The following is a 27,243-nucleotide window of genomic DNA, read 5'->3' as shown; positions in this document are numbered from 1 at the left end:
AATAATTTGAAGCCCTCAGTTTTCCTTTGAAACCTTGATATTACAGGAGTTATATCAAATGCAATGTTTTTTTTAAAAAAAACCCTCATCGACTGACCAGATTGCACAAGTAAAAAAAAACCATCAGCTCTCAGAGTGACAGCTGAAGATTTCCTCACCAATAAAATATAACTGATTCAATATGTTTGCCATCAGCTTCCTCATAGTCCAAGTCACTGACAGTAACATTCATATTAGAGTGAGGATCTGATCTTGGTAATAGTTCCAATTGACTTACAATTCCTGAAACAATTCAATAACTCTTTATTGAGCTGCCTCTGAATTATGTTGCATCAATGTCAAGCATGTCATTCCACTGCAGAAAGAACAGTTCAATCAACTGCAAATCAAGGGAGCCCCAGCAGGAGAGAGCAAAATAAAACATAGGAATTTCTAATTGGTATGTCAGGGCTCCAATTTTCATGCTTGCATCAGTTATGTAGACTACAAACGTATCTAGATTAGCATGTTAACAACCGATTTACTCAATAGTACATTAGTGCTGCATAAGTACTACTTTGAAAATCAATCATTGCAAGCAATAAATAAAATTAATTTAAATAATCTCTGGGCAGCATTTGGCAGTTATCCAGTATTTAGAAATTTGTAGCAGCCAATCGAACTGCAAATAGTATAAGCAACACCCAGACAGCAAGGTTTAGTTTAATGAGATTCCTAAACTACAAATTCAAGTCACACAAATGTATTAATTAATCGCTGGACTTGAATTTACATCGACTCACAAGAACTCTGCCATTTCAAAATCTGCTTCAGATTGGTCTTCATGGTGGATCGACACAAATTCTAATGGAATTCCATATTATTAGACCCCATACAGGGATTTTCTGACGATCCCCTTGAGCTCTCTTTTATATACAAGTGAGAACCTCTGCTGTAATCGAACCGACAAACAGTGTCTGGGAGCCAGGTGGCTGGCAAGCAAGGCAGAGCTGGAAGTGCCAAGCCATTGTGCTGTCGTTAAAACTCTGCTTCAACTATCCCCAGGAGAAAGAATAGGAGAAGCCTTCCACTGGGAAGGTCGTGTCCAATTCTAGGTCTTTCAAAGTGAAAACTCGTAACTTTTTCATGGGTCAAACAATCCCTGTATTTAGGATTTTGACAGGAAAGCAGTGAAACACGTTGGGGAGAGAGGACAATGCACAAACATGAGCACCAAATGATCACACCTCAACCAAATACTCTTTCAGCACTCAAGTCTCCCCACTCCTTATCCTATTGGCTGGAGGGGGAGTGTTGAGGAGTGTCTGGCATTCTTCTCAAAATCTGATCTCCAAGAACATTTAAAGGGACCCTTTTGAGCACTGACTAAACCTCTCTCATGATAACGTCGGCAGCTGGGTCAGTGCCGTTTGCACCTACAACTTGATTTGTACTGCATTTCTGGTGATCTCCATAAACAGCATAAACTAGGATTGAGAGGGATCCAGCAGTGTTCAGACGAGGCTTCTGCTCTCCTAGCCTTAATCACCCGCTTTACATTGCAGCATTGAAGCGCTTTGAGACATCTCGTGATAAGGTGCTATATCAAATGCAAGGATTATCATTCAGGGAAAGGTAGCTCTGCGATCTCAGGAGCCTCGATAGCTGTGGCTTCGCCTGATTACTTTGTGGCAAATTTCCATAGGCTGTTTGATTCTAACAAAATACTCAGGGGAGGGGAGAATCCTGCCATTTACAACACCACTCACTGTTTACATCCCAGTCTGTCGCTAACACATGCAATGCAAATTGTGTTTGCTTATTCATCTCATTCAGAACAAAGAACTTTCCACGTTACATTTTACTTAAGAGAGCGGTATGGCATAGAAAAATAATCCTAAAAGGTTAAGAGAAACCATACACTCTTTAGAAATATTTGTACGAATGTATTTTACTCCCTACCCCAATAGCATCAGATAAAACTGTAGTTTACTAATAGATATCAGAAAAAGGTGCAGCCCAATCATAGACCAGACAGTCTCAGCACATCATCTTCCTATTGATCGACTGAACTCAAGTCAGCCCTAAAATCTTCCAAATAAATCTATATTCAGTTCCAGAAAGTGACTTTGCCTTTTGGAGCAGGATTTCTCAATCAATTCCTTACTGTGGAGCGGCGAGAGATCAATAATCATCTTAATGATTTTCTGAGACTCTTGTCATACCTAAGAACTGCTAAAGCTTAAGAGCTGGTCTCCTTATCTAGCTGCGATGTTTAACTGACAGCTGAGGTCTCCAGAGATTCCAAGTGGCAAAGCTCTTTGCTCAAGTTTATGCAGCGCTTATTTGGGCTATCATGCCTCTTAGGTTGCTGGGAATCTTTTAATCCACTTCCGGTTTACAGTAATAACCGGGCAGATTTGAGCTACAAAACAATGCAATGCGTTGGAATCGTGAACGCAATTAGTGGAGTGAAGCTGCAGAAACTTCTCCCCCTGTGTTACAGCAACAACATATCTAGCAACATCCACAGAAAAGAACACCTCAAAGCACTAAACAATGGCATGGTCAAATCGATAGGTTCTTATGAAGGGTTTGAAGGCAGAGAAAGAGAGAGCAAAGTGGTTTTGAAAGAGTTGCAGAGGACAGGAGAATGTGTTGCCAGAGGGTCAAACATCAATGGTGCAGTTAAAGCAGTGAGGAGCGAGGAACAATCAGTTGTAAGAGCAGATGGGGTAAGTTAGGATGGAAGGATGTTAAACTTCATCAACTTGATCATGGAGTCCTGTAGCTCAGTGGTTACAGCATTCGCCTCGTAAGCGAGAGCCCTGGGTTCAATTCCCGGCAGGGCGAAACGTTGGGCAAGTTTCCTTACTCCATATGCCTCCGTTTACCTAGCAGTAAGTAGCTGCAATGTAAATCTCGGTTGTTAGTTGAATGGCGGATTGCTTTTTCCAGGGATAATAATCCCTCAAAAAAATAATAATATGGTCACTCAATCCACAACTGTTTGTGGGACACTGCTGTGCGGAATTGGCTGCCGCGTTTATCCCACAAATATACAGTAAATTCACTTTACAGTATATTCTGTGAAGCTCTGTGAGACGTCTAGAAGATGTGAAAAGCGCTATATCAAATGCAAGGATTTAACTGAGGTACTATAATCAACATTAAATATCGCAAATTGTCTGTTCAGTATCTATTACTATATTAATCAAGTGCTTTGAACCGTTCTTTAAGGTGAAATACTTTATATTAATGCATCTTGTTGCAATGTTTCTTAGAAACAGAGAAAGCGTTCAGCACAGGAGGCCAATGGAATCTAGATTCCCAAATGTGGCTTTCTACTCCAATCCCATTCCTCTGCTCTTTCCCAGTACTTTACAATATTTATCAGGTATTTATCTAATTGCCTTTAAATGTTTTGGTGGGCTTGGCTTCAACAGCCATGGTGATTCCTACCAACCTGCCCGGTCCCTTTGTTCAGCGGGCTCCAGCCTGCTCCATGTCTCCCGCCCTACCATCGGTGGCCGGGCTTTCAGCCTCTCTGCCCCCACACTCTGGAACTCCATCCCACCGTCCCTTCGCCTCGCTTTTTCCCTTGACTCCTTCAAGACTGGTCTTAAGATCCTCCTCTTCGATTCTGCCTTCAGTCGCTCTCCCATCTCTCTGCCTTCCCTCACCCCTACCCCACCCCTCCCCCATGCTCAGGTCCAGACCCGACTGTCCAGCGCCTTGGGACGTCCTCCCGACGTGAAAGGCGCTCTATAAATGTAATTTTGTTGTTATTGTTGATAAAGCCTGCCACATTCTAACATTCCTTAGAGTATTGAATAGTCTCCTTACTTTCCCTTTTCCTCCTCCTTTACAGCGAGCACGGATATTATCTGTATTTCTGTTTGGGAGGGAAGAGCCATCCATGAAATGTGGTGAAGTCAAATCACTTAACATTCAATATAGTCGAGACGCAAATACAGACCTGAATTCAGGTCAAGTTCTGCCAGTTTTCCCAGGGAAATTATTCTCCTTATGGCACTCTAAAATATTTAGCCTTTTTAAGATTAAACTCCTTCTTTAAAAAATTAAACCCCATTTTTAAAAACAGTTGAAGCTTTAAGATCAGTTTCATGGACATATTTGCAACAGTTTCAGTGGGCCATCTCACACCAATCTGAGTAACAGAGGGAGGTTATTTGACGAGGGAAAATCACAGCCAAGCCTGATGCCACATCCCTCCCTGTCCAGTCTCTGAAGCGCAATCAGGAGCAGATAATTTCTCCTCCTTAACATTGAACATTAAGGCCAGTTATAGCCTCAGTCACCACTCCAGCTGAGATCAATCAATGCAACACCGGTTGTGAATTGAACTGGGGAATGCCTCAGTCTATTTAACTGCACACACACACAGGAAGAATAACCACTTCCTAGAACTCCTAGAGGATTAATGGAGTCTGTGGCACAGCAGATTTGGGAGAAAGGTGGTGGGGGGAGGTGTGGGCCGGTGGGAGGAGAAAGTGACAAAATTGGTTGGGCAGGCTTTAAAGAAAAAAGAAAATGATAGTCACTAAAATATAGGCATTTCCTTGAATCTAGTCACCACACTAGTAAAAGAAAATGTTGACTGTGGAAGGTTGTGACAGCATCACAATTTTCATTGATGACTTGGGGCCTGCCTGATAATATACTAAAAGCTGGGAAGGGAATATAAAATGTTGTACCACTGAATTCTACAACTCTTCACCTTGCTCAAGGCAGTTGCCATAAAATGTGCTGAAGTCTTTAATCAGCAGCCACAGCCATAGCTACAGCTATGATCTATGTCTTGCTAAACCTGGCACCAGAATGTGACAGATCATTTCACCAGCAATAGCAGGAGCTGTCAAAAGTGTCACAACAAGGAACCAGAACATAGTATCATTGTGCCTGCCTCGTACTGCAAAATTAGTCAGGCAGGAGCCTGGAAAGCTAAAACTCTGAGTCATTAGAAGCCAGATCTGCAATTACATTACAATTTCTCAGATTATGAAATATACACAGCGTCTGGTTTGTGAATTATTCATGCATTTCATTTCAAGCTGCAGCTCGGCACAAAAATCTATTTGAGAATATATGCTTGAACTCCTCTCTGATAGCTCTGTTGATAAAGACATCTGTTGGTGTTAATCTCAGTCACACAGAACTCGAATGGTTGATTCCTGATTTTAACTGGGCAGCAGTTGGGAGCATAATTGCTCAGTAGATTAAGGACGTAGGAAAATATAGTCAGGGTTCCTGCTTCTAATTGATTACCATCGCTCCCTTCTGTATGTGGCTATCCTGTAAGGGCAGGAGAGGTCCTGGGATGCTATCCTGTGTGTGGGGCACTATATAAATGCAAGTTGTTCCAACACCCCTCCCCTATGGAGGTGGAAATGCCTGATTACACCAGTGAATAATAGCTACTTGAGTGAGGTAAGAGGGCAGCACCTGTGCAAATGTACCCACCCAGTAAAAGGTAGAGTCAACAGTCAAAATGCCTTCAGGAAAGAGGAGAAAGGTCGGTGGGGGAGAAACAAACTCAGCAACACATCAACATTTTAAGGCACAAACAGGTAATAACAGGTTTCACAGTGAGATTGAATACACCACACTCGCAAACCAACAACAAAAAGAACTGCTTACATAGTATAATGCCCCTCACGCAGGGTAGTGTCCCAGAGCGCAAACCAGATACATTGTGTTAATTGTGAATTCCCATTGTTAGTTTAACCTTTAATGTCCCACGTTTCTTGGGGATGCTTTCCTAGGGTTGGGTCTGAAGGGAATATGGATAGAGTTTTACTTTGCATGTAACAGAGCTACAGCGAATCTGGGAGCACTTGATGTTATGACCTGAGGGCAACAGAGGTGGAACAAGTGTTGTACTTGAACACCCTTCGAAGTACAGAACTGAACCGACATTAAATCTGTTCATGTGATTTTGTACATTTCAAATTTTCTCCATTAATTTGCACCAAGCTAACATTGAGTGGACAAACATTTGAGAGACCATGAAGCCAAGGGCAGATACTGCATAATGCTACCGCAGCATTAAAGAAATATATGTACATCTGTTATCTCCAGAAACACTGGGACGATTGTTTTCTTTATGTGATTACGCTGACTGCTTGATAACTGAAAATTCTGAAGATTTATTTGGGGAAGGATAAATGATGCATGAAATAAAATATTTAAACGGCGCTAATCTAACGAAACAGTGCATTGTCTCAATTTTCACACATGATCAGATTCCTTCTGCAAATGCACTTCTGAATATATCAATACATATTCTGTTTCCAAAGCTTCATTCTGTTGGACTCTGTTCACTATTGATTGCTTCGTTTCCAGCTACCACAACCTGCCCCCTGGAACTCTCTTTCCCTCACTTCCTGCCTTGAAAAAATGGCTGGAAAGTGTAATATGTGATGCAAGTGAGTGAGTGATAATTAGTCCCAAGGGAACATCTACCCGACTTGTTTGAAAACGGTTTGCCCTAAAGCCAGTTTCTGCAGCTACGAGCTGGCTGACGGCTTTCTGACGCTGCCACTGTGCAGGTTTCAGTGGCAGTTCAAGGAACATCAGCTTAGTTCAATTTAAACAGCACCGGAGAAACCAGCCTTTATGCAAAATGATTAACGGCAGCAAAAATGTAACAATAATTCTTGTATTTAGTATAGTGCCTGTAATGTTCAGCGATAATTGCTATAAAGTGAAAGGACTGTCTATTTGTAGTTGAGTGGGGCACCAATTTGTACACAGGCACAGACAAAAATGTTTAACTGAAGGAATGTTGACCAGGACACTGAGAAAACTCCTTTCTCTTTTTGAACAGTGTCACAGGATCTTTAACATCCACCTGAACGCCCACCAGATAGGATTTCAAGTGAAGGATGGCCTCTCTAACAATGCAGTAGAGGTTCTCCCAGCACAGCATGAGCAACGTCAGCTTCAACTGTCAGCTCAAAGTCCCAATTGTAGGGCTGAATCCACAGCCTTCTGACCCTGAAATGAGAGCACTACCAACTGAGCCAGGCTAACACCTTGCACTTTAGAAGCATTCCACAGAGACATCAAGGATCTCTGGGGGAGGGGGGTTGTCCTTGGGACAACCTAGTTTTCCTCCCACCTCCTTTGCCTTCACTCTTATCTCCAATGCTCAGCTTCCTGAGCAGTTGATTCAAGTCAGAAGGGCATGTGATTCAGAGCAAGAAATTTCTACACTAATCACAGTCTTATCACCAATTGTGATAAACTGTTCCCATCCCCCTCCTCTACCTTCCAGGTCCTAGTGCCCATAATAGTTAAGCCACAAGGTAGGGTTTGCTAGATTTGCATCTTTCCTGTGCAGGGAATGTTCTATAAAGCTCAAAACACAAGACAGGAGCTCATGGTCCAGGGGCTGACACCCCATTGGGTGTTTCAAAATGATCCTGTACTATAACATTACAAGTTTCTTTAAAGATACATCCTTAATCTTCAATGTGAAACTTGGTGAGGTGGGTTTATCATCTCATCCAACGGAGGAAAATACCTAAGCACTAAGTCTTTTACACGGGTTTAGCCGAAGGACATTAGATTGGTGCTAATTCAATGAGTACAGTAACTTCACACCTCCAAAACTTCCTACCTCTATCTGGCCCCTTTCTGCCAGGTGGGTGTTAATAATCCCTCAACACAATTGGGAAAAAGGGATAGATACTCCTAGTGTCCTGACCAAAAAACCTTTCACGTAAATTGGTCATTCTCCTCCTAATTTGTTGGCAAAATGGCTGCCAAGTTTGCCTAGAAGTAGTCATGACTACGCTTAACAGTAATTATAAAACACTTTTAAGCTTCTGACAAAAGGAGACACCATAAAAATACAAGTCTTCACATTGGTGAGGTATGGGTGGCTCCCACTGTCCAGCTGAAAAAGAGTCAAATGGCAGCAGGAGAGGGGTAAATTGGCCCTCCTCCAAAAGGCCATTTAATCTTTTTATCCTGTGCTGAAGATCTACAGCGATTTATAAAATGAATCGACTTATGCATTCCACCTAATCCTCTAAATTCTGATTCCTTCAGCCAGACTGAAAATCCAGATATCAGACCTGACTGCTCTCACCTACTGGAGCCACAGGGGTCACTTCAAGACAGTAGGCACTGATGGACGTGTTAAAGTGTCTACCGTCTTTGTAACAAGTCATGTAATTCCTGCAGGAAGAAAACAGTTTAATTACTTGGGCAAGCCTTCAGTCACACTGTCTGAGTCTCCCGTAATTGTATTTTAAATAAGTAATTTATATGCAAAGTGTGTTTGAAAGAGACGGCAGGCATCAGAATAGGATATGCATAGAACACAGAACGAGTATCAGTTACTGGCTAATATGTGTTGGAAAAACACTGAGTGGAGGTGGGGGGGGGGTGAGAGAGGGAAGGAGAGGAGATTCTCTGGACCTGGGGTAGTATTGAAATGAAAGCAAATCTCTGTTTAAGATAAAACGCTGTTTGAAATTGGAAGCCTATCACTTTCCTTCAGCTTCTGTCGGCACCGGTAAAGCCCTTGGAACAAAATACAATCTGCCCAGCGCGGCTTTTAAGGCCGGCAAACAGACAGGGAAGTGTAATGTGGAGATAAATTAATTTAAAGAGTCAATGCCTGCACTGCATAAGGCTTATTAATTTCAATTGGGTTTCTTCAGCCACAGAACCTTGCGACTTCATTAAACATCCATTAGAGATCTATTTAGTATAAACTCTCAATTTCTGAAATGAGATTCAATTCAGAAACTGGCTGGCTTTGACATTCAATGTGCAGTCAGTGTATGGGGGAGGAGTAGGAGAGATGGGAGAGAGGAGTGATGCGGTGGTGGGGCGGGGGGAATTGGAGGAAAGAGTGTAAATTGAACGATTCGAGGGATTGGTAATTTGGGGAGGGCAAATTTGCAGGGCTGTAAGGAGAGAGCGGGGAGTGGGATTAATTTGGATAGCTCTTTTAAAAGAGCCAGCATAGACACGATGGACTGAATGGCCTCCATCTGTGCTGTATTATTCTATGATCTGGTAGTTCAGCTCATCTCCCTCAGGGATGAAACCCCTGCCCCCACGAGCTGGTCCATAGATCGGCAGCAGATATGGTCGTTTTACCAGATTTCTATCCCATCCTCCCTTTTTTTGGGCAGCCTGGTGTCTGAAACATACGGAAACCCATCACCATGCTTAATCCCTTACAGATCGAGACATTGCAGGCTAACATTTTCTTGCTCTGCACAGGTCACATACTGCTCATGACTACCCAGCCAGTACTCCTTCCCCACACGCAACTCTTCCCCGCCATTCCATGCTGCATAACACATTAACACAACTCATTCCTTGGCTACAATTGTTATAAGTTCCTTTGTCTTGTATTTTTTGTATGAAAATCTTGAATGGATCCTTGCTTTTATAATTATGAGTGGGACAGGCCATCTGTCCGCACACCGCTACATTTCCTGACCTCTTGTGTTTTTTTTACGTGCAGGTTACCGAGGCCGGTTGATTTACTGACCCACAGTCTTACAACACAGTGTCTTCGCTTTATTGGTCAAGGTACCAGAGGCCTGAAATCCCACCGAGCCTTAGCCCACAATGTGGGGGGGGGGGGGGGGGAGGGGAAAGAGAATTCACTCACACAGCCAGATCGAGAGTGGGGGGGGGGGTGGGGAGGTTGGGAGATCATTGCGGCCAGACATCCACAAGCAGCAATTTTCTATCTATGAGGATATCAATAACAATAACCACATGCATTTATATAGTGCCCACCATGATGTATCACACTGTACACCGCAATGCACCCCTACTCCACGAACAATGATTTGATCCACAAGAAATAAACACTGCAAAGCAAACCAATAAAAGGAGTTATCACTCGATCTTTAATTAGGAGAAAAATCGAGGAGCGAGACCAATGATTAAACAAAGAGGATCTTCAGAGCACAAAATATATTTATGGATGCAAATTATAACTGTGTTGAAACCATTAAGTACTGGAGACAATTATACAGTGTAAGCTCACAGTGTGGCTGCACGATTGATGCCCAGCAGAGCAAAATACTGTGGGGATGAGACTTCAATTAGACCGAAGAGTAGCAAAGCCATAATAGTTTTTGTTTCATTCTCTCCACCCCCTCACACCATCCCCCATTCCACTCCCCCATGACAAACACCAAACTATGACTATCTTCTGCCCTGATCTCAGAGGCTTTGTGCAGCTCAGGTCACCAGAAGTGACAATACTGTGTGAGGCAAAGACACAAAGCTATTAGACACTTACTTGAGGGAGAGCGAGTATTCATTCTTGCTGGTCTCACTGTTCCTGACCAGGTAGCTGGCTTCTTTACACAGTCGCAGGAGGCTTTCTGCATCCGTACGACCTACTGCACCGTGATACCAGCTGTGGAAGTAAAAGCAAATTGTTTGCTCAGCCTCAACCTGTCCGTCTTCTGACAAAGAAATTTCACAACATGGCTGCTCAGTGACATCTGCATCTGTGTTGTCCTTTCAGAGGTAGCCTTGACGATTATTCACATTCCCAGTGATTGCCACCTGGGAAAGGGTACATCTCCTCAACAATGTTCTAAGAATTGTTAGGAGCCTGACGTGGCTGGTGTATGGGTCAAAGATTTGTGGGGTGCATGTGGGGTGTAGTCTAGGGCTTGGCTACCCTGGGCTGTGCTCAAATCTGTTAAAAGACACACACCGGCTGATCCATTCACCCAGGTATTGATTATCAGAATTAACCGCAATATTTAAACATTGATTAAATGAAAAAAAAATGTTCTTCCAAATTTCTTGAAACTGGAGCGGGGATGGGGAGGGGTTATGGAGTATGTTTGGGTGGGGGTGGGGTCGCCAATATCCGCAACTTACACATTCATACGCTATCTGGCTCTCTACGGTACAGCTGGGATGCCCCAGGATACGAGTATTCTACCATTCAACACGCGACTCACAATTGGTTCTCCAGTGAGAGTGTGGGATCTACCCTTTCCCCCAGTGTCGGGGGGAGGTCCAGGCTAGGATGCTTCAGAGCCTTCAGGTTGCCGCTGGAGAGACGGTTGTGGACCCGGACTTTTTCGTCCTTCGAGGGAGAGAGGTGAATCTTGTCAGCGCCATCAAACTGAACTGAGGAGAAAAGAGTGAGCAGCTGCTTACTAAAGAAATCCCATGTGTTCAAGAAAACAGGGAAATTAGCTTTCAAATAATCAAGAGAGAAAATTAAGTCTTAGCGACATTTGCTGATCCAAAAGTGCAAATATCCACTTTGAAAACACTGAGGTGATAGGGCACACTGCTTAGCCCATTGCGTGTCTTGCAAAAATTTCCTTATGTTTAAAAGCAGAATTATTATTAATAAAAACAAACAATAACACCAGAAAACCCAGAACACAACAGACTCCAAGTAAACATCAGTGCTAGGCACGTGGAATGTTATAGATCATCATTACTCTTAGAGGCGAAAAGTTTTACATACAGGCTTATTCAGGGGCTGGTGTGGAGTGGGACACACAGTTGATGATGATGATAATAATCATCATCATCTTTGCATCAAGTCGTTGAGACGTCTCAAAGCTCTTCTCATAAATTATTGTATAGCAGATTGACTGTGTTTTGTGGGCGAAACGCAGCAGCTAATTGCGCACAGCAGTGTTCCACAAACATAAAAATAATCATTGCCATACATGTCTGAACAGTCATACCAGGTTGTTGTCACTCACTGAAAAGTACTGAAACTCCAGCTCTTGATTCAACAGGTTTTAAATGCTGAGATTGTCAGATGGCAAACATTTTTTTTAGTAAATGCATAATGCGTACAGGCCATGGGTACGCAGCAGGACAAACCCAGCTAAGGATCAGTAAGAGTATAATCTGCCTCACTGTAATCTCAATTATAACAGGCAACTGGAAGATGCGAGTGTCCATCGCACAACTTCACCCAGGTTTTCAGGATCTATAGAAGCTGGGAGAGCAACTTCTGCATCAGTGCATCGTGTTCCTCTCCTCTCCTGAAGTCGCTGACCTTTGCAGGTAAGCGAGTCAGAGTTCCTCCTTCACCTTGTCCAAGTGATCATGCTTTATGTGTTTGACTGTGCAACTGCTGGTTATTGGACCATAGTAACATCAATCATATCGAGATAGTTAAGAAGGATCGCAATACCGGGAAAGAGATGGAGGTAATCTGCTGTCATCAGTCAGTAACAGAGGTGCCAAAGAGCCTACTGATATGGTAGTAATCAACTCTTAGGATGAATAATAATAATTCTTGCATTTGATACACATTATCAAAATGTCTGAAAGTGTACTACATAATTTACTGTGTGGTGTAGTGACTGTAGGCAAACAGTGCAGCCATTTTGCACAAAGCAATGCCCCACAAATAGCCATGAGGGGGGGAAAAGAAAAAGAGAGACTCGCTGGATATATTTACTCCTGTTCTGAATTTTTGTAACTGTGTGAGACAAACACCACCATGGGTACAGAGAGGGAATTCAAGGCTATAATCTAATGATGGGATTCAGATTTCACAAACCACTGAAGCCTCATTCTTGTGGTTTCTGACATCATTTGAATTATAGCTGTGCGACTCACTCGCTATTCATTACTCTATCTTTAGAAATCACTCACTGCGTTCAGAACAGTGTTGATTATTTCTGACTTTTACTTTCCTTATTTTGCACAGAAACAAAGGAAAACAGGATACTCGTTAAGACTTAGCTCAGGACAGTTCAGAAAACCCATCTGAAGAGTCTCCCTTCAGTGCAGCATAAAGATCTTTTAAGAAACCATTGGCATAAATATTGTTTTCCTCTTCCAACTTGGATAATTTAGTGTTGGGGCAGGGAGGGGTGGTTGGATACCAACATTCTTCCTTTCTCCCCTTCTAAATGTACCTATGATTCGTGCTGAGATAGAATTCCATTGGGGTTTCCAACCATTCACCCAAATTTTCATTGTACATGTATGAGCCCCGCCTGCAGCTGACAATGGAGCCCAATCCACCCTTCACCAAACACAGGCCCTTTTCTACCAAGCTCACTGCACCTCTATCTAGTAGGTCTGAGACCAGTCGAGCCAGCGGTTGGAACCACATATACCCCAGCCAAGGTCTTTAATGCTGATCCATAACTCTCCTCTCTCCCACAAGCAGTCAAATAAGGCACCGATATTCACTAAGAGGGTGACACATGACAATTAGGCATTTAGGTGAAATAATAATAATAATCATTGCATTTGATATAGCACCTTATCGGGTCATTAAGACATCTTACAGCACTTCACAGAATATACTATGAAAAGTTAATTGACTGTATAGTTTGTGGGCGATAACCAGATAAAATTGCCCTCCCCAAGTACAAAGGGAGCAAACCTGGAACCCTTGGAAGAGCTTAAGAAAGAAAAACACAAAGACTCACACAATCGCACCCACCAAGCATTGCACAGGAGCGATTTCATTGTCCTATATCTCTCCAAGATTCATGACAACCAAACTGCTAGCTTGCAGAAGAGGGCAAATTTAAGAGCACCGACTTTGAATAGAATTCATCTCTATTCACATAGCAGGAGCTCACTGGAAGCCTGCTGTCTGGGGGGGAGAGGACTAATCCCTCAGTCAAACCCCCAGGAACAGGTGCCTAAGATAGCCTGAAGGGCTTCACTGGTTGATCCAGTAATCACTGCCTTGATTGTTAGGAACATTGAACCGTGCAGCACACATTTAGGCAAAGTTGTCACTGTGATTGGCTGCATTAAGCTAATTAAAGAAGCTTGGGACAATCGATTAAAATCACTGACTGAAAGGAATCCACTTTCCTTGCATTGCTTTTCTGGGGGTAATAATCCCTTCAAAAAATAATGATAATTAGGTCAGCGAAACCACGACTGTTTGTGGGACACCGCTGTGCGCAATGGCTGATGCGTTTCGCCCACAAATTATACAGTCAAATTCACAGTATATTCTGTGAAGCTCTTTGTGGCTTCTCAAAGACACGATGAGATGCTATATCAAATGAAAAGATCATTATTATTATCCAAATGTGTGTGTCACTGCGCTGAGCTGGACGATGCTTTTCGACACACTGTCTTCTCACAGACTTCTGTTTAATTACCCCAGCCTCACCACCGCCCGATCTGTTCTGTAATAATCTTACAAACCAATTTTACCATTATCAGTACGGAGGCAGCCAGTTTGAATGATGAACGATGGGAAGCGACACGAGAATAAAGCCAGATAAAATTGCTCTCCCCGACCCAGTTGTTCCGACGAGTACATTTCCAGCTGTTGTCTAAATCCCTTGCAGTACTAGAAGTGATGGGAATAAATAACCCAACACTTGGTAAAATTGGTAAAAATCAATCGCTGCTGTGGGACAGGCAAGTGAAGGCCCTGATAGATATCTATACGTTTGTTAAAAGAGAGAATTTTTTAAAAGAAAAAAGAAAAATATAAGCTAGAACACAATTGCCAGCTAGTTTAAAATAAAATGCAATAAAATTACTTTTCTAAGGCGGAATTAACAGCAGTCCCATCACTTTCAGTATCCAGACAATTGGGTCTATCGCACGGCAATCAAGAGCACCAGAGATCTTTCCATTACATGTTTATAATGGAATTTCCCATTGTGGAGAGTGAAGTAATTTGAAAAAGCTAATAGAACGCGAGGATATATAGCCAGCACAGAGTCTTTAAATTCTTTTAAAAAGGAATCAGATGGCTGCTTGGGAAAGAATATTAAAGGGTGGAGAATGGGATTAGACTATGTGGCTCGTGTGGGGAAACAACTCCCGATGGCATGAATGGCTTTGTTTTTGTGCTGTGACGCTGTATGATAGATTCCACAAACAATACAATACAACAGGAATACAATGCACTGATCAGACTCCACCCGATATTGTAAATGTCATCAACTAAAGATAGACTTCCATTAAAAAACTAGCAGGAAAGAACTACAAGGTAGTTGCCACATGTAAAGGGAATGAGCTGTGGAGAAAGATTAGAGAATCATTGTAAGTTTCACAGACTAAAAAGAGGGTTGGTTGACCAGAACTAATCCAAGCACTGTGTATAAAACACTCAATGATAATAGATAAGAACCTCTTTTCACAAAGTGCAATAGACATGTGGAATTATTTACCAGGGAGGACTATTAAAGCGGGCAGTATAAATGGATACAGAGACAACAAGGTGCATTTCTGAAAAGAGGTGTGATTGAGAGACAGGGTGAGATGGAGGGTGATTGAGAGACAGAGCGAGATGGAAAGATTGAGGAAAGATGAGATAATGGATAATGGATACATGTTACAAACCCAAAAAGGGGCACAACCTGCAGGATGACAACAATAATAACTTCCGGTTCCTAAAGAATCTTTAATTTTTAGGGAATGTGAAGAACAATTTAAAAAATAAATGGGGGGGGAATGAAGACATCTCTTTTGAAAGAGACTGCCCAGTGCCTTGGGATGTTCTCCTGACGTGAAAGGCGCTTTATAAATGCAAATTGTTGTTTGTTGTTGTTAATCTGATAGAGAGTTAAAAGCTTAATGGAATTTGCAGCACAACACTGGCTTAGCAAAGCCACGAGGGTGACTTACTCTGCTTTGTACAGCCTGTCGCATCTTCCGCTGTGTGTGACGATGATCAAAGTGCAACAACTTATTACATGATGAGCTACTGAGCTTTGCAGAAGGAAAAATTTATCAGGCGTGAAACAGCGTGACACACATCAGCAGGAGCGTGTCAAACTTGTTAATTACAGACACTGCCCCTTTGCTCTCAACATGTTTGCTTTTCACCCACATAAACCAAGCCGTCACTTTGCGTCAGCAATGTTTGCATCTTAATTGCCTTTTTTTCCATTGGCCTTTTTTTGTATGACCTGCAGCTCATTCCTAACTTTGGTAATAACTGTTCTGAGGTCCAAAATTCCTCAAGGTCTCAGCCTTAAAACTATGGCGTGATGACATTTGGATTTTTTAAGTGCACACTTTTACTCACTATCCTCCCCATCAACCCCCCCCCCCCCCCCACACACACACACACACACAGATTGAGCTGCAGAAGTAGAATGATGGTGGAACAGGCTCAAGGGGCTGAATGGTCTACTCCTGTTCCATAGCATTCCCTTCTTGTGGAATGGGCAAGCCATGAGTTGAGACCTCAGCTACTTAACTGATCTGCCGAAAACCACTGGGGAGGACCCTGCAATGTGGTTTGACAATCTCCCTGAAGCTGGTTCCAATACAACCGCCTTCACATTGGAACCTCAGTGTTGCTACTTTTTGATTTGTACCTCTGCAGAAATGACCACGAGCCTTTTTTGAAAATAACGTCAACTAAGAAACTAAGTTTACACAAAAAGTGAGGAAAGTTAACATTTTTAAAAAAAAAAATGTTTATTTATGTACAAATTAATCTTGTGTTTTGTCACATTTATACAACAGATCATGGAGGGCAAAAAAAATAGTACACACTGCATTCCTCTACTGGAGTGGAGCTTGGCATGCGATCGCCTAGTCGGGTTTCCAGATAGCAGAGCATTACAGGGAAATCATCCAGGTTAATTCAACGGAATAACGCTGACAGAACAAAGCTGTGTCAGGCACTGATTAAAGTCTCATCAGAAAAAGTCTAGTGACCGACTTGAGTGTATGTTAGCTTGAAGTCGACATGCTAGCATACAGTGTTAGCATACAGCTTACATGCCTCCAATGGTTTTAGTGTTAGCATGCAGTTGGCATGCCCGGGTTAGTAATAGCACGTGGCTGACATTCATGTTAGCATGCGGTTGACATGCTTACATTATTAAACATACAGCTGGCATGCCAACATCACTGATAGTGTGCAGTTCACACACCAGCATTAGTATTAACTTGTGGGTGACACGCCTGGATTTTTCACCTTCCATTTTGCACTGTTGGAATGTTTGTACTCGTGTGTATTAGGTAAAGACAAGCACAGCTGCAGATTAAGGTATTTGAAAGCTAATCATTTTGCTTTCCACTTAAATCTGATTTATGCAGCGAAAAGTAAAAATTGGTTGAAATACCAACAAAAATCAAAAAGTAGTATCTGGGTATGTAATGTTCAGCCCGAACCTGCCCCTGTATTGCTATCAACCAATTTCATCATCTTTCCAGATGTACTATACAAAAGGACCTTTGTTCATGAACAGGAAAACTCCAGCAGAATTTCTCGCTCGACCAATATGATCCAGTCATTAAGTTATCACTTGTGATGCAGCTAACACACGACCCAGCTTTATATTGTTCAAAATGAGACTTGTTCTCAATGGAGACTTCCTCAGATATCAAACAGTCTATAGTAATAATCCTTGCATTTGATAGAGCAACTTTCACGTCAGGAAGACGTTTCATGACTTGCTGTAAAGTGTAGTGACAGTGTATTTTGTAGGCAAATAATTTATGGGCAAATAAAAGTGAAATTCCAATGCAGCTTCACATGATTCAATTACTCACCATCTCACCTTTTCCCTCAGTCACTTCTTAAATATTAATTAACTATTAATCGCAAGCAAGAGACCTGGGTTTGATTCCCGGTAGGACGAAACCTTGGGCAAGTTTCCTTATTCCACACGCCTGATAATAATCCCTCAAGAAAACATATAATAATAATTTGGTCATTCAATCCACGACTGTTTGTGGAACGCTGCTGTGCACAATTGGCTGCCGCGTTTCGCCCACAAAATATACAGTCAATTCAGTTTACAGTATATTCTGTGAAGCGCTTTGAGACATCTAGAAGACGTAAAAAGCACTATATCAAATGCAAGGATTATTTATTATATATTTATTTATAATCGAATTGTCTTCTCCGTTCCCAATACAATTGCTCACTTGGCAAAACAATTGTTTATTGAGAAACTGAGCCATGCAGACCAGGAAGGTTCAAGATGGATTGCATGGTCTGTTGAGTTTGTTGATCTCATCCAGACTAAAAATAGGGACCACTATAATTAGTCTCATCAGCCAGAGCTGAGGGAGAATAAATCAGCCATGCCAATACCCACCGACACTCAGTGGGTGTGTCTCTCATTGATTGCTAATACCAGTCAACTGTTTGCTGTGTACTTATAATGGAAATCCTATTGTTAAGTTGCTGATTTTAGCGATCAGCACCCTAAAACAAATGGCACTTATATAGCAGGACAAAATCTTGAAATGTTTTACAAAGTCAATGTGGATCAACGAGCAGAGTGGGAAGAAATGGTGAGGGCGTTGGGCGAAGGCATGATCGAAGAGATGAGATTTAAGAGACTTGAAGGCAGGGTGAGAGGGTGAAACGTGAGAGGAGAGAGTTCCAGAGAGCAGGTGTAGTGTTGCAGGCTCGGCCGCTAATGCTCAGCCAGGAGACCGAGGAGTTGGAGTCCTAGAATTTGTCAGTGCCGCAACCTCAATTGGTGTAACATGTTAATGTGAAGTGCAGTGTTGTACCACATTGTGCTTAATGGCCGGCATTCTTCACAAGAGAAATCTTGGCTCACAATCAGAGTTTTAAGGTCACATACTCAAGAGATTGATCAGCCAAACCAGGGGGAAAAAGGTCACTCACTACTTGTGTCAAATCTTTTCAGAATCCTGATCACCTCAAACCTGAACATCCTTCAACCTCCTCAGCACCAGACAGATTTGACAGATACTTATATCAAAAGGTATGGGGGAAGCGAGTGGGAATAGATTGAGTGGCTCACGTGGACGAAAACACCAGCATTGATGTGGTGGATGAATGGCCTGGATCTGTGACCACCTTTCTTGCCCTTCTCAGCCTGCACCTGCTGTTGACCAGCTATGAAGCAGAGCTGCTGGCAGCCGTCGGGAGATTCCACAGACTGTATATTTGGCAAAAGATCAAACCATGGCACAAGGCGTGACCTGCGATGATATACACAATATGGAGGAGGGAGGAAGGGAGGGAGGTGGAACCTAAACGACAAGTCTTCACTTAAAGCAGTTGCACTTTAGACTGTAACTCATTGAATTCTTGGACCCACCACTGCTGTCTTCCTGAGGGGGCTGTGAGTGCGGTTGATGGTGTGGATGTGGCAGATGGCAGTGAGAAGCTGGGACGTCCCCTTCTGGTTTCGCCGTTCCGCTGTCCAGTTGTCCTACGGGCGGAGGCCAGGGCAGCTCTTTTATTACCTTAATCTCTACTGCAGAGGTCAGCGTGGGTGGGGGAGGGGAAAGGTGGGGGAAACAAGAGAAAGAAGAAAAGGGAGAAAAACAGACAGATCAGAACAGGTGAGCAAGGCTGAGCAGAAAAGTCTTAAGATTTTTTTATAAGTAAAAGAAACAGGATTTTAGACAAAGTTGGAAAGTAAAAGGTCTCGCTATGATGAGCATAACCCAAAGAACTTGCATTTTTATTGTGCCTTATCAAGTCAAAACATCTCAAAGCACTTCACCTGCATGTAACTGTAGCCAAGTGTAGTGACTGTTTTTGTGAGCAGAAACAGCAGGCAGTTTGCACACAGCAAGGTCCCATAAACAGCCATGAAGTGAACGATCAATTTATCATCTGGAGTACTTCTGGTCAGCGCAGTGGGAGAAACTGCTTTCTCTTTTCCAATAGTATATCACAAGATCTTTAACAACCAACTGAACATGCAAACAGATAAGCCAATAGTACATTACTGTGTCAGCTTCAACTGTGAGCCCATGGGGTTTGAAAATATTTGACTATCATTTATTATTAAGGATGTATTAGTTATCTTGGTGGAGTCCTGTAGCTCAGAGTTACAGCACTCGCCTGGCAAGCGAGAGACCTGGGTTCAATTCCCGGCAGGGCAAAACCTTGGGCAAGTTTCCTTACTCCACACCCCTGATAATAACCCCTCAAGAGAAAAAAAACAATAATAAATTGGTCATTTCAATCCACGAATGTTTGTGGGACACTGCTGTGTGCAATTGGCTGCTGCGTTTTGCCCACACATATAGAGTCAATTCACTTTATAGTATATTCTGTGAAGTGCTTTGAGACGTCTAGAAGATGTGAACAGTGCTATATCAAGTGCAAGGACTACTATTATTTTTACTATATCTTCACTTCCATATATAACATTAGAGGAACTGAGCTGTAAACACAAGATGCTTCTGTGCCTCCTCTTAGGACTAAAATATGTGTGTTATGAACAGCCACTAGATGTAAAGCCTTTAATAAGGTCGTCACAGCCCACTGCACGCATGGTCAGTCATTCACAGAGGACAGACTAATTTGATAGAAAATGCAGCAGTGATGGGGCAGAAGGTTACAGACATTTCTAATTTGAGGAAGCGTTACAGAATAAGTTAAAAGCTTACATTTCTGAGACAGTGGCAGACAATTACTATCTCCTCAGTTTTACATTTCACTGACCTCCCTCCATGTTCTCGGCTGACAGTCATCTAGACTCTAATATTGTTGCCGCTTGTGAGGACAACTGTTGTGAGTTTGGCTCTGTCCTGACTCAGAGTTTACTCTCCCAACCCACAATAATAATGATAATAATAACAATAATCCTTGCATTTGATATTGTACCTTATCACATCTTTCTGGCTCTCAGTGTCCAGGCTCTTACATCAAGAGTGGCCACTCAGGAGAGGTGTTATACACAGGTTATATAAATGGTTATTAGCTTTTTCTCTAGTTAGATTTTTAGTTTAACTACAAGAATGGTTGCTACACTTGACAGAAATTATTTGTGAATCGCTTTGTGATGTAGATTGACGTGACAAGCGTAATAAATTGCAACTGCTCTCTTACTTCTAATGGTAAGTTTCACCAATGTATTTAAAACTATACAAGGGACCCTTTGAATTCCTTTAGATTTCAGTTTCTGAGAACACACTGCTTTATAATCACTTTCAAAACTGATTTGCCTCTTCAATACGCAATTACATTTCCTGCAATAAGCTATTTCATAATGAGTTAAGAACACTGGGGTGAAATTTGCTACGTCATAGAGTGTAGAATATTACAACACAGAAGGGACCATTCAGCCTAACATGCCTGTGCCAGCTCTTTTAAAGAGTTACCAACTAGTCCCACTCCCCTGCTCTCACCCCATCTCCCTGCAAATTTGTCCTTTTTAAGTACCTTTCTAATTCCCTTTAGAAAGCTAATATCAAATCTGCTTCCACCGCTCTTTCAGGCAGTGCATTCCAGACCATAACATAAAAACATAGCGTAAAAAAAGTCTCCTCGTCTCTTCTCTGGTTCTTTTGCCAATTATTTTAAATCTGTGTCCTCTGGTTACCAACCCCCCCCCCCCCCCCCCACCCTCGCAAGAGGAAACAGTTTCTCCCTATAATTTTGAACACTTATTTTAAATGTCCCGTCAACCTTCTCTGCTCTAAACGAGAATACCAGGAAAACAAAGGAGAATTCCGAAAAACTTTAACTCACTGTAATTACACAATCGTGGATGGTTAAACTGCAGACATTATATAAGACAATCTACGTGAAACACTTGTGGTAGACTGTCCTGCCCTCACTAATTCATACAAATGTAGAGTTTTTCCCTGTTTTCCTGGCTAATAGTCCTCCCCTAATCCAACTTTACATCAATTGGCTGCTTTATTTATGGGACGTCACAGGTTACAAATTAGCTGCCGCATTTGCTTAATAACATTCACTTCAGTTTCCAATCAATTATACTTTGTGAAGTGTTTACATGAAAAGGCATTTTATAAATGCACGTTATTATAAGAGACAGTATTGCCCAAGCACAAACCCAGTTAATAGTGCAATGTCTCTCAAACCTCTGGAAGCTTTCACTGTGCTGCATTTCACTCGTCTTTCCCTGACATCTGTGTGAGTGCTCCACATGGCATGTTTTGATCCAACATCATGGTTCTGAATGGTTCTTTTTTTACTCCAGCCTTCAGGCGTTTGATACTAATGCCTGACTCTTCTTATTGTCCTTCCCTGGTCTACTATTTTGACGGGCTCTACTTTGAAACATCTTCTAAGTGCTCTGTACAATGGGCTGAATGAACACGACAAGGCAGGCGACGCATATGTTTCTTTGAACCAGGTGCCCTTTTGTAAAGGAGTTTCTGAGTCATGTAAAAACAAGGTGGAATTTATCAAGATGTTGTGTAAAGCAGGAGTCTCACTCTGTCATCACAGCTGAGCTCAGTCTCGAGGTGTATAACAAACATCTTTACGTAATATTATTGTCCAACATTAAAAAGCAAAACCTAACCATGATCAACATCCTCCAATTTGCAATTATCATTACCCCATTAATATTAATCCTTACATTTGATATAGCAGCACTGAAACGTCTCAAAGTGCTTTGCTGGATTTACTGTAAATTATACTGACTGCGTAAATTATAGGCAAATGCGGAAACGAATTTGCGCACAGCAATGTCCTATAAACAGCCATGGGGTGAAAGGACCTATTTCATCTGAGGAAGTGTTAGCCAGGACATCGGCAGAAACTCATTTCTCTTTTCAAGCAGTGTATGGGATGTTTAACATCCAGTTGAACAGGCTGACTGAACGTTGGTTTAATGTCTGATCTGAAGTACAGCACTTCCAAAAATACAACACTCCCCAGGACTGCACTGGAGTGTCAGGTCAGCCTGGATTGTGAGTTCAAAATCCTGAAGTGGGAGGTAGAACCCACAACCTCTGATTCGAAGGCAAAGTGTTACTAAATGAACCAGGCTGACATTAAAGATATAAACTGAAGCATTTTAAAATCACGTCAGATTTATTTCTAAGCACTCAGAGACAAACTCACAAAACTTACCAACGAGAGTGGAATAACGTTCAATTCTGGAGAGTATTCAGAAGCGGGAAACTTGGCTTATTTTATTTCCACTGCCCAGCCCAAGAACTGTAGCCTCCAACCGTTGACCTGGCCTCAGATCAACTAACTCAGTACAGGCCAACAATCAGAACCCAAGAAACTTCCTTGTCTGCGCTGCTCATTTCCAGGATGGAAATGGCTTTACCAACAGAGCTAATAATGTAATGGACAACGGAATCAGTGGTTATATTATTTTCTCCAGGAAAGCAAACACAACATAAGTCATTGCACAACCCCATAAAATAATTAACAACAGCAAAAATTCAGTTCCCTTTATAATTACTTCCTTTACTTGCATTCCTCAGAAGCTATTTATAGCAAAGCTGTGTTTAAACGCTAAATGGCATTGTTCTCAATGTCTGCTACATGCACCGGGCCTGTTTATTGTAATGATGGAAGTTGCTAAATATGGGCGTTGGTCCTTACTGGAAAAATTAACAGGACACGACTGGCTTTGAGCATGTTGCTATAGGGATTAAACGTGTTTGGAAACGTCAGAGAAAAACTGTATTGTTAGGCAAAACAAACTGCACAAAAATTTACTTGTAAGCAAACTGAAAAATGAATAATATTTTCCCCTATTGATTCTGCAGTTATTAAACGTTCTCTGGTCTAGTAAGTAAAAGCATCAATTTTTGCAGCACTGAGACATATGGACCAGAAGGTCCCAGACTCGATTGAGTTAGTTAATCCTGCACTGCATAGTGGTTGTCAAAGAGAACCCTGGCTTTGTTGAGTTACTGACTGCAGATGGGCTGCGCTGGGAGGTATAATTAGCCTCAGTGGGTTAGGGGCAGAATAAGAGAAAGGAGGAATTGGTCAGGATTCCCATTCCTGCTAGCAAGAAATGAAAATGCCCACAGAGTGCCAGTCCACATTCCACTTCATTATTTACCTTGGCACACGGGATAGTGCTGGTCATAGTTCTTGGTCGTAATGTGAGCATTGTTTAGTGAAATTGGAGGGAAAATTCAATATTCCTAACCGCATTTGGTCCCTAGATTATCGCCAGGGATAATGAAGGAAGATACAGAAATTACAATTAAAATGTGTCCTTAAGACCTGTCCTTAATGACAGATTCACAACTGAAGGGCTGAGGATTGAATTTCCGGTGTGATCTTCTAACCTTCAAATTATTAAATTGGCATCTGGAAAACAAACAAAGTTACCAAGCACTGAATTAAAGACTTTTCACATCTTTCACTCACTATTTATTTCAAGTAAAGAGAGAGGATTATTTACTCTCAGGATTTTTTTCTCCAGATGTATTGAGTATCATTTGGTAACAGACCTTTGCCAAATCATATTGAACTAGCCCAGGGTAGGGTTAATACTGATCGAACCTCATTATGAGCATTAATTACTGGTGACTGAGGTCATGCAGCTTTCAATGTAATTGCATCTTGTGAATGAGGTCAAGTGTGTCATTGGGTGCGACTGACTCAGACACTATAATAAGTTCGTTAGAGAGAGATCTAGGAGTGTTCCTGACTCGATCCCTGCTCTGTGCCAAGTTAGCTCACAAAATACAGTCAATCCACTTTACAGTATATACCGTGGAGGCTTTTGAGACGTCTCAATGATGTGATAAGGCGCAATATGAAATGGAAGGATTATTATTAATTATATATTATAAACATTACCTATGGTGTAGTGCCCCCCCCCCCCATCTCCCTTGCCACCCCATCTCCAGAATCACCAATCTTCATGACTGAGGCTTGCCCTGCTCTCCTCCCCAAGAGGCTCAGTAATCATGGTGGCCCACGGCAGTTCTTTTCCACATCAGTCTGCATTACCCAATCCTCCAATACTTTTTTTTCAAAAAAGGAGTTAAAGGACACAGCAACAACAAGCAATACGTCAAAGTATAAAAGGAAAGGAAGATGGATGGAACTGGAGGTGTAATATCTCACTACCATGGACAAAGGAGGTCAGATCTTAAGGCATTACTGAACACCACTATCGGTCTGATAGGGAGGCTGCATTATCAGAGCAGGTCCAACAAAGCTAGCTCATTTATTTCCATCATGGAATGTTTCACCCGCAGCCCAGCGTTTGATTTATGACTTGTTAAGCTGGCAACAGCAAGATCTCATGATTGGTGTCGTTACTGAATGGACTGAAGCGAGAAAGATACACATTTCTTTTAGAGATAAAAATCTGACTAGGCTTTTTGGTATTTTTTATTGTGAAGACAGGAACTGGATTGAGTTTACAAGGTTCGCAAGGCTGACTGGCTTCCTACATTTTCTTTGTTGGAAAAAAGGAGACACGCGGCAAATTGATATATTAAGCAATAAAAGAACTTGCATTTTTAGAATATAAATAATCCTTGCATTTGGTATAGGGCCTTTTATGTCCACAGGATGTCTCAAGGGGCTGCTCAGGATTTACGATGAAGCGTAGTGACTATTTGTAGTCAAGTGTAGCGGCCAATTTGTGCACAGTGAGGTCCCAAAAACAACTGTGAAGCAAATGACCATTTTATCTGAAGGATTATTGCCCAAGACAAGACTGGGAAAAATGGAGGGAGCAGGTTTGCCAGACAAAAAGGAGGGAGGGGGAACCGGATGAAATCAGCCTGCTGGCCATCAGTTGACGTAGACTATGAGCTCAAGGCTCTGGAAGATTGGGATCTGTATTCCTCAATCCTCAACAGCTAATTAACTATGCTCCTGTTTATAACAAGCACTCATCTCTTGGACCCATTTAGTTGTGGAGTCTGTCAACTTTCGCAATTCTGGTAAGCATTAAGCAACACTGTAAAACTGGCAAATGTCTTCATGATACTGGCAGGAAACACACAAACAAGAGGCCACAGTGCGGGAGATTACCACGGCTCCCACACAGAATCAGGGGAACGTTGGTCAGGATTTTGCAGTACACGGCCAACAAATAGCCAGCTCGGTCTGACTCATTGTTTACTCAGACTCTTGGTGTTATGACACAACGCTTGCTCTCCAAGTCCCATCGTCAAAGTTACTGCACTTGAGATCGAGAGGAATTTCACTCCCAGTTGCTCTGAATAAACAACCTGAATCCAACCCACCAGATTGTTTTCTCAACCATTTTATCCTCTCCTCCTCTCCAGAAGGGGTTTGACTACTTTCCTTTTACTGTGGGTCTGACTCCCACTAACCATTCTGAGCCATGATAGCCTGATCCTGTCTCCATCCAATCCAGCCACACTTGCATTCCAGCTCGGAGCTGGAACCCACACCCCACTCAGCTCCTGTTAACCCTGTAAAGCCCTAATGGGTAGGGTGGTCCTAGCTGGACAAGCAACGGGAAAGTTTGCCAGGCAGTGGTATTAATGGCTAATTTCAACGCATTCCATTCCAACAATCTAATGATGGGATTTCCATGTTGAGGTGGGATGCAGGGAATTCTCAGTTTTGTTTGGATACTTTTAAGCATGGTGATGGGCATAGTGACCAAAATAAAATTCCAGCTTGGGGAGGGGCTTTCCACAAACTAGCAAAGGAAATTTGGGCTGAACCTTTGCCCCACTCCCTAACCCAATTGTAGCCCCATTGCTGCCCCAGCTGAGATCAGCAAATCACTTTGGCACAATGGTTGGGTCTGACATTTCAATGCTACCATTATTGTTTCTGATTGCAGAGGGCAACATCCCTGTGAACTATCACACAAAGGCAGCCTAAAAAATCTTCAATAGCTTTTTTTAAAAAATAGTTACATAATATGCTTCATATAGTCCGAGGTTAATCAATAACCTATTATTGCCTGTCAGCCCACACACACAGTCAGTCAGCATTGCTGCAGAAGGTCAGTCCTGTACCTGCTGAATAATGAAAACATTTTTTACATACAAGATCTCCCCCTCCCCTCCCCCCACACACCAAATACAGAAAGAAAACAGTAGTTTCCAGGTGTGCAATGCAAAACCTGAGCAGAGTCAAGCTCCCCCCCACCAGTCTAATAGACTGAGGATGAGATTGAGGCAGCTGGAAGATTCTGAGTGATGTGGCAAGTGATGCACATCACTGCCCTTTGTCATGAGGCAAGAGCTGAGACTGCCCCAACCCAGATACACTGACAAACACACACACACACACACACACACGTTTCCTCCTCTCCTCCCCCCTCCCTTCCCCAGTGCAGAGACAAGAGTATGAGCTAGGGATACAATGCACATTTACAGTGTGCTTGGAGAAAAATGATGGCTCAGTTGCGAAAAGCGCAGCGAAATGCAAGACTGAGCTTTGCACAGGTTTGATCCTCGGTTTGTGCCAATCTCAGTCTGAGCAATGTTAAGGAATGCTATCAATCAGCCTTCACCAGGCTCACGTTGCACAGAGCTACAGTGAGTGATGCTTTACAGAGCGGTCAATTGCTTACTATTAAATTTACAGGTTGAGATTTGCTACATTTTGTGATAATCTGACAGTTTCACCCTGAA

The 27,243-nt window shown here is 42.3% G+C and overlaps 1 protein-coding gene and 1 non-coding gene across 3 annotated transcripts in view; one reads left to right on the top strand and one right to left on the bottom strand.

Annotated features, from left to right (window-relative positions):
• Nucleotides 1-27,243, bottom strand: part of LOC103189473 (SH2 domain-containing adapter protein F) — an 81,379-nt gene that overhangs the window by 10,143 nt on the left and 43,993 nt on the right. The window contains exons 4-6 of one of the 2 annotated variants that reach the window (XM_042342962.1): nucleotides 19,017-19,175; nucleotides 10,965-11,136; nucleotides 10,286-10,405 (exon numbers count right to left, since the gene is read on the bottom strand). In XM_042342962.1, the coding sequence (XP_042198896.1) occupies nucleotides 10,286-10,405; nucleotides 10,965-11,136; nucleotides 19,017-19,175 (451 nt within the window). The remainder of the gene's footprint in view (nucleotides 1-10,285; nucleotides 10,406-10,964; nucleotides 11,137-19,016; nucleotides 19,176-27,243) is intronic. The other variant, XM_042342963.1, reaches the window with a different exon arrangement.
• Nucleotides 2,761-2,832, top strand: trnat-cgu. Its single transcript has one exon. It is a non-coding gene; the product is annotated as a tRNA-Thr (tRNA).

Source organism: Callorhinchus milii, unplaced genomic scaffold, assembly GCF_018977255.1.
Source record: "Callorhinchus milii isolate IMCB2004 unplaced genomic scaffold, IMCB_Cmil_1.0 Scaffold22, whole genome shotgun sequence".
Classification (NCBI taxonomy): Eukaryota; Metazoa; Chordata; class Chondrichthyes; order Chimaeriformes; family Callorhinchidae; genus Callorhinchus; species Callorhinchus milii.
The sequence above is the reverse complement of the archived record's forward strand: the minus strand, read 5'-3'. Positions and strand labels throughout refer to the sequence as shown.